At 44.0% G+C, this 8514-nt stretch overlaps 1 protein-coding gene across 1 annotated transcript; it reads right to left on the minus strand.

Annotated features, from left to right (window-relative positions):
• Positions 1–1893: 1893 nt before the first annotated feature.
• On the minus strand, positions 1894–3283 carry CEBPA (CCAAT enhancer binding protein alpha). Its single transcript, XM_088451135.1, has one exon. It carries the CDS (start codon positions 3151–3153, stop codon positions 2260–2262), a length of 894 nt encoding a protein of 297 aa, XP_088307261.1. The 5' UTR covers positions 3154–3283; the 3' UTR covers positions 1894–2259.
• Positions 3284–8514: the final 5231 nt, after the last annotated feature.

The following is an 8514-nucleotide window of genomic DNA, read 5'->3' on the forward strand; positions in this document are numbered from 1 at the left end:
ATGAGAGTAACTACTTTTACCTCTAAATAGCATATTGTTTGTTTCTACTTTAGAAGCACTGTAGCCTTACTCCCCTTGCCTAGTTGCATATTTAGTATTATATATTTATTGCATTATAGTTTGTGGAATTATATGTATATTTTGATATTTATTGCATAATGTATTGATACTTATAATGTTCTACAGTTCTCACATACATTATACAAATATGTATCACTCCTGTACCCAGCTTCATGCCAAAGACTTAATTTGTAATTCTTACACCTTTAGGCAAATAGTTCACCTTAGATGCATCTCATTACGGTGTAAACGGCATTCCGTCAGTCTGTTGCACCAGAAGCAATGTACGGTCACAGTCCGTGTTATTACTAAGAAGTCTTCAAATGTCCTTATGAAATTAAACGAACAAACAGGAAAAAAAATATTTGACTGTGTATATTCTTTATTTATGTTGGAAATAAAAACATAAAAGTATGCAAGTTGTGTTTCAAAAGTATAATTAATAACAAATGTGCGTAAAAAACTTTTTTGTTCAATAACTGAAAAAAAAAAAAAAATTATAACGTTCTCAAAATAATAAAAAATAATAAAAAATAAAGCTTTAATAAGTTTCCTGGGGTTTTCTGACAAGGAGCAATAATTTAGCAGTCAGACGGTGCAGAAATAGGTTGCCATAGGCTTCTCCGGTAGCCAATGGTGTAAAGTGTTACAGCTTGGGGGGCAATGGGGGTAGGTGGACTAAGTAATGCTATGCCATAGAACACCTAATCAGTGAGGTGTGAGACTAGTTAGAGCTGGGTACTGCATAGTTTATTAGACTTGAGGGAGATGCACAATTAATAGCTACGTAGGTGCATTCACTGCAGCTTGCAAAAATAAAAATACAAAAAAATCTGTTTGGTTCTTTTTACAATAATAAGTATACACAGTTTTCCATGGCAAGATTATGAGCAATGAAAAAAAAAAAGTTTAAAGCTTAAAAACTGCACAAGTTTTTCTAATTCACATTCCACTGGATCCATTTAAGTCGGGGGTTAAAAGTCGCTATATACAGCGGTAAGGTAAAAAAAAAAAAAACACACTGTAATTACCAGCAAATAGCAGCTACCGAATGTTATTCAAGATTAAAATCACTGTGATATTTACAATAAATGGCTTTATTTTTTTCCTGTCCTCTTTAATACAATATGTATGATAATACAAAAGACATCTAGGTTTGCATAATATTCCCGTGTCATCCCTTGTAATTACCAGGGCCATCAAATTTGTGCATTTATACTAACAAGGCACCACATTGCAAGTATTTGGGATTTAGGTAGACCCTGATCTTAGCTCAAACTTTATATAGTAAAAAAAAAAAAAATATATATATATATATATATATATATATATCTCTCTCAAAAGTCTGATGTGTCTTCTTTCTCCAAAGGAAAAAATTGCAATGGCATCCAGTACAGTACAAAGCTGGTGTTTGCATAAGGTTAAGCTAGATCATCTATGAAGATCGTTTATACAGTATAACAGATGCACCAAACTGATTTTAAGGCACTAATAAAAGGTGTAAGGTGCACAGAAGTATATACCCTGTTAATAATCAAACTCATTATGGCACAAGCAATTTAGGCTATTGGAGCAATAGAGGTCAACCCTTAAATTGAACCCACTGAGTGTCAGCAAGTCCTGCAGCATGTCGCAGTACAAGCCATTGCAGCAACCCAGTGGGTTCTAATAAACATTATATAGAACATTTTACACCTCTGCTCAAAAACATAGACATCCGGCCCCTACCACAACTTGTATAAAAAAAAAATTAAAAAAAGGGTGAGATGTAATATAAAGATGGTTTACACAGCGTACAAAAAGAAAAACAAAAAAAACATTGGACAAAAATATATTTCGTATAAATGGAAGTTTTAGAAAGCAGGGAAGGTGCCCTGTTTGTGCTAGCACCACAAAGACAACCTGGTGCAGTCTGCTCATGCAGACACGCAATGTCCACACAACCACAGGTCTGATGGGCACAGGGTGGTATCCACAAAGTGTTCAACCAAAGTGGGACCCAAGTTCAAGGGAGTGTCTATATCACCCATGGCACTTAGTTCAGATCCATAGAGGACCACAGCCTGAGGTCTGCACATATGCACACAACATTATACACAGGTCCATGCTGGGCCACAGACTGAGGACTGCAGGTATCTACATATTATACGCAGGTCCATACATGACCACAGACTGAGGACTGCAAGCATGTACCCAACATTATGTGCAGTTTCCCATTACTTTCACCAGGGAGCTCTCTGGGAGCTGGCGAAAGATCCCCCTGAGGGTCTCCAGTTCCCTGCCGAGCTGTTCCACCCGCTTCCTTAGCCTCTCATTCTCGCTGGACAGCTCCATCACCTTCTGCTGGGTCTCCACATTGCGCATCTTGGCTTTGTCCCTACTCTTCCTCACAGCAATGTTGTTCCTCTCCCTCCTCACCCTGTACTCATTGCTGTTCTTGTCCACCCACTTTTTGGACTTGCCTCTAGTCTCTGAGGAAGAGGACGATGAAGAAGACGAGGATGATGATGAAGAAGACATGCCCTTTCCAGAAGATGCTGGGAGCTGGTGGTGGAGGTGGCGTGGGTGGGTTGGATGGTGGTGGTGTGGACTGGGCACAGGGGTTGGCGGTGGAGTTGGGTGCCCTGACTGCAGGTGCATGGTGGTCTGGGCGCAGTGGGCCACCTGGTACTGCAGGTGGGATGGGTGCTGGGGGGCATGGTGGGGGTAGAGGGCAGCCAGGGATGCCCTGTTGGCTTCCTCCTCTTCCCTGGGCTCTTGCTTGATGACCAGGGGTCTTAAGCTGTTGTCCAGCTTGTTGTCCATGTAGTTGGCCAGGCAGCCATAGGCCTGGGGGTGACCCACCTGCTGCTGCTGCTGGTGGTGGTAGTCCATTGCCTTGGCTCGGTCCTGCTTGCTGCTGTGGAAGAGATCAGCCAGGAACTCGTCGTTGAAGGCTGCAGGGTCGATGTAGGCGCTGATGTCTATGGAGTTCTCGTTCTCGCACAGCTCGCTCAAGTCCCCGGCGGCCGGGGGCTCCCTGTAGCCGTAGGCAGCGGGCTGGGCGCTCATGGGCGGCCGGGAGTCCACCTCGTAGAAGTTGGCTAGTTCCATGGAGCTCCTATAGCCAGCCAAGCATGGTGACGAGCTCCGCGAATCCAGGGTTAGCTCGGATGGACTCCGGTGTTGCTGCTGCTGCTGCCTGTGTCAGAGTCCTGAGCCCCCCACCTGGCAGTGCCCGCTGCTGCTGCTGCCTAATGACACTGTCGAGCGCTGCTGCGGCTCTATATATATAGCGCTGCGAGAGGAGGCTCAGCCCCCCTGCTGGACACCTGCCGTAATGCAGCCACTGCTGCCGAGGCTCTATGCATTGCAGTGCAGCGAGAGGCGGCGTAGCGGCCCCTGCTGGACGCCGGCCGCACTACTGCAGGTGCTGCTGCGCGACTAGGTTTAAAATCCACGGGAGAGTGAGACTTCACGATCTATTCCACGATCACGCTCATCAGCCGGCTATACACTGCGCTTATATAACATGCATTGGCCATTTCGCTTGGTCTGTTAGCTTCACATCCCATCAGCACCGGTGTGAGTGTGCCTTGCACTGCTGCTAGGTTATGTTTGCACAGAGTGTTTGTACGCTGCCAGTCCGGGCTAGTTCTATCTGCAAGCTGCTAAGCACCAGTCAGGCTGCACTTTGCACCGGCTCCGGCTGTATACAGCCTAGAGGCAAGAAAATGCACAGAAAACAGATTCTAGAAATGTATCCATTAATGTTGGTCAAAGAACCCCTGGAACAGGTACACTCTGATATATATGCTATATTGCACTTTATGCCGGCAGTACACGGATATCTATGGTTTATGCAGGCAGTACACACTGATATCTATTCTATATTGCACTTTATGCAGGCAGTACACTGATATCTATGCTATATTGCACTTTATGCAGGCAGTACACTGATATCTATGCTATATTGCACTTTATGCAGGCAGTACACTGATATCTATGCTATATTGCACTTTATGCTGGCAGTATGCTCTGATATATATGCTATATTGCACTTTATGCAGGCAGTACACTCATATCTATACTATATTGCACTTTATGCAGGCAGTACACTGATATCTATGCTATATTGCTCTTAACGCAGACAGTGCACTGATATCTGCTATATTGCACTTTATGAAGGCAGTACACTGATATCTATGCTGTATTGCACTTTATGCAGGCAGGACACTGATATCTATGCTGTATTGCACTTTATGCAGGCAGGACACTGATATCTATGCAATATTGCACTTTATGCAGGCAGTACACTGATATCTATGCTATATTGCACTTTATGCAGGCAGTACACTGATATCTATGCTGTATTGCACTTTATGCAGGCAGGACACTGATATCTATGCTATATTGCACTGTATGCAGGCAGTACACTGATATATATGCTGTATGGCACTTTATGCAGGCAGGACACTGATATCTATGCTATATTGCACTTAATGCAGGCAGTACACTGATAGCTATGCTATATTGCACTTTATGTAGGAAGTACACTGATGTTTATGCTATATTGCACTTTATGTAGGAAGTACACTGATGTTTATGCTATATTGCACTTTATGCAGGCAGTTCACTGATATCTATGCTATATTGTACTTTATGCAGGCAGTGCACTCAGATATGTATGCTTTATTGCACTATATGCAGGCAGTACACCAGGGTACACCATCTTGTCCAGCTAATGCTTTTCAGGGTGCACCAGCTTCTCCACTCACGCATTTCAGTGTCCACCAGCTTGTCCAGCTAAGCATTTCAGGGTGCACCAGCTTGTCCAACTAACGCATTTCAGGGTGCACCAGCTTGTCCACTAACGCATTTCAGTGTGCACAAGCTTGTCCAACAAATGCATTTCATGGTGCACCAGCTTGTCCATCTAACGCATTTCAGGGTGTGCCAGCTTGTCCAACTAACATATTTCAGGGTGTACCAGCTTGTCCAACTAATGCATTTCAGGGTACACCAGCTTGTCCATCTAACGTATTTCAAGGTGCACCAGTTAATCCTTCTAATGCATTTTAGGGTGCTTTTGAGTAAGCTTTAAGGCTTTACAGACCTACATAAAATATACCTAATGGATAAAGAGTAATGTCAAAGTTTAAAGTACTTCATTTCATGTTTTCTCCTAAAGTACGTCAAGGCTGTCTACATTACACGTGGCACGTTTTGAAGGTTAGAAATGCGCTCTTGTAGAGAAATGCAACTGGATGTTGCAAATGATAGGACATGACCCAACCTCTGCTATCTCCCTGGTGGTGGAAATATCTAGTGCTTGTGCTGGGGGAACGAAGCCACACGCAGAGCAGGAATGAGCATTGTGAGTGCTCTAAATAGTGTTTTGGGGTGAGTGGAGGGGTTGAGGGCACGTGGTGTCTCTTTCTTTGATTACATTTATTTTTTGCATTCATTGCTTAGAATGGGGATGATGTCCGCCCCTTTTGGATGCTATAGGGACACATATGCGGTCGTCAAAAAGTATCGGGTTGCCTGTCATGTGCACAAATATATACTGTATTGTAGTGGATTCCGTTCACATTGTTTGTGCTGTTTTAACCTGTGATGTGAAGTACTTCTTGCTATCACTCCATTGTATGGGTTACGGCTGTATCTCAGTACGGTGTTATATTTTCCAGTAACTTGTTCACCAAAGATCATATTACTGTATATGTTTTATTTGTGTATGTATATAAGAACATAAACTCAACATTTCATATGGATGAAGGTAAAGGCGAGATCAGCATAAATCTAAACATGTACATTTGGGTGGGTTTACGTGAAATGAAATAAAATTCAAAGTTCTACTTTACGACACTCGGTTGATCCGGTGATTTGGCAGATTCCCTGTGACGTATAATGGTCCAAACAGGGGGTCCTAACCTAGTGGGGCTTGTTCTTGGTTATCAAGGCCAAACCACATGACGTTTCTCATTGTCAGCGGGTCTCTTGTCAGGATGGGTCACAGGAATCCGTTGCACCAATCAGGGAGGGAGATGGGGCTAAGTGCTGCTGGCTGAAAAATAATCTGATTGCAACACATCTGCCTTCGATGACAGAGAAACATCGGCCCTCCGCCATCGGTGGCTAACTATCGATGGTTGCTCTGTTGCTATGAATCATGCAAATCACGTGGCCTGTGCCTCCCACCTGCGGCCGGCCTTCTGTAATGGGCCCCATCCATCTGCAATGGATTGGCGCGATCCCGCCATGCTGCAACCCGGCGTCGCGGGATCGCAGAAATCCAACATGTTGGATTTTGCCGATTTGACGATTGCAATCAAAAAATGATCGTGATGGTCAAATCGGCGACATTTAACATGGCAAATGTCTGCGATCCGGCGACGGATCGCAGAACATCGATGGTGGCCGATCGGAAGTTTCCGATGGGCGATCGGAATTTTCCGATCGCATCCCTGCATCGCGACGATCCGTCGCAGATGTATGGGCACCTTTACTCTCATGGGGCCCATCCATCAGCGATGGATTGCCGAGATCCCACGATGCGGCAACCCGGCATCGCGGGATCGCAGAAATCCAACATGTTGGATTTTCCCGATTTGATGATCACGATCAAAAAATGATTGCGATCGTCAAATCGCCGACATTTAAAATGAAAAATGTCTGCGATCCGGCGACGGATCGCAGAACATCGATGGTGGGAGGTCGGCGTTGCCACCCGGAAACACCGGCACTTGCCATTGCATCGCCGGATCGCAAAATCCGGTCTCTGATGTATGGCCACCTTTAGAGGGCATTATTTTAATTTCGGCAACTATGCATAGAAGGATATGATTACAAGGCACATCCTTGTATACTATACATGCTAACCTATAATTACAATTTACGAGGAGACTTCTGTGCATTTTGGGTGTGAATATAAGAGCACTACACCCCCCTAACCTGGTACATCCACTAGACGGGATTTTAACAACATTCTACTGTATTTAAAACACTTTTTGCTCAATATAGTACAATCTACACATTATTCAGATGAGGATCATATATTAGATTTACATTTAGCACATGGAACAAGAGAAATGATGATAATCGTTTGGTTAATATTAAAATAAAAAGTGACAATGGGAAATGTATCAAAATGTTTAACTAGGAAAACTGGAGCTGTTGTAGCCAATCAGATTCTAGCTATCATTTATCTAGTACAGTGGTGTCAAACTCGGGCCCTTCAGCTTTTGTGGGACTACATATCCCAGCATGCCCTGCCACAGTTTTGGCATGCCCTAATAGCAAAACTGTGGCACTGCATGCTGGGATGTGTAGTTCCACTGCAGCTGGAGGGCCCGAGTTTGACACCACTGATCTAGTACATTCTATAAAATGATAGCCAGAAGCTGATTGGTTGCTAAGAGTAACACCCCCCACTTGTCCTCTTTAGAAGGTTTGAGAAATCTAGTCCGAAAAAGAAGCTTGAGTTGTCTTGTTGGGCCTATAGTGTGAGAGAGGCCCAGAGCTGTATCAGGCCCCTCTGGTCTCCCAGCACGGCACACACCCAGCCGATGAAAGGACACAGATATATGTGCGCAGAGCTGCCTCGGGGACAGGGAGTCTGCCGAATGGAATTTAATACTCTGTACATGCATTTAATATTTGCCAAAAAATATGTATTATCTGTTTTTTGGAAGTATACAATGAATATCATACAATCCAACCCCCCCCCACCCCCCTCAGTCATTAGGATTTCTACTCTTCATACGCTAGGACCAGACTCCAGTTTTGCTACAGTTACTTTTTCTCTCCCTCATGTTTGATGTTGTCCCGGATTATGAAAACCACAATTTAATCCTGTCATGAGAATTTCGTTTCTGTAGGGTTTAAGTGGAACTGTACATACAGCTCTCTGTACGCTGGTCCTAATTTACAAGGATACTTCAGGAGTATGAAATGTCTTTCTGCCGTAGTGTAAAAGTCCTTATTTCCCGGACCTGTTGCCTACACATAGTGGAGGTGGCATTTTGTGGATAGAGCCAACGTGAGGTTTTTATTGGCAGTGGGTCTCTTGTCGGAATGGGTCACAGGAATGCGTTGCGCCAATCAGGGAGGGAGGTAGGGCTAAGTAACTGAAAAAAAAAAAATAATCCATTGCCACATTTCTGCAGAGAAACATAGGCCCTCCACCATTGGTTACAAACTATCGATGGTTGCTACACATCAGGGGTCAATCCAATTAGGTGCGTATTGCGAGGTGCGAGTTGCTATTTTTCTTCAAGTTCGCACAGCGAATTCATTTTGCAATCCAATTAGCAACTCGCACTGAATCAGTCAGACTGAATTCGCATTTTTCCCTTCGCAACTCCCTGAGGGTGAGAGATGGAAAGGACATTTTTTATTTAAGGTTAAAATGTTGGGACACCTGCTGAACTCCTTGAACACCCCCCTAATGACTAATTAGGCAACTGGAAG

The sequence above is a fragment of the Taudactylus pleione genome, unplaced genomic scaffold, assembly GCF_031769625.1.
Source record: "Taudactylus pleione unplaced genomic scaffold, aTauple2 ptg000537l, whole genome shotgun sequence".
In the NCBI taxonomy this organism is placed as follows: domain Eukaryota; kingdom Metazoa; phylum Chordata; class Amphibia; order Anura; family Myobatrachidae; genus Taudactylus; species Taudactylus pleione.

What these genes read in the sequence shown, in the direction of transcription:
- CEBPA (XM_088451135.1), bottom strand. Translation starts at nt 3,153, where the DNA reads ATGGAACTAGCCAACTTCTACGAGGTGGACTCCCGGCCGCCCATGAGC.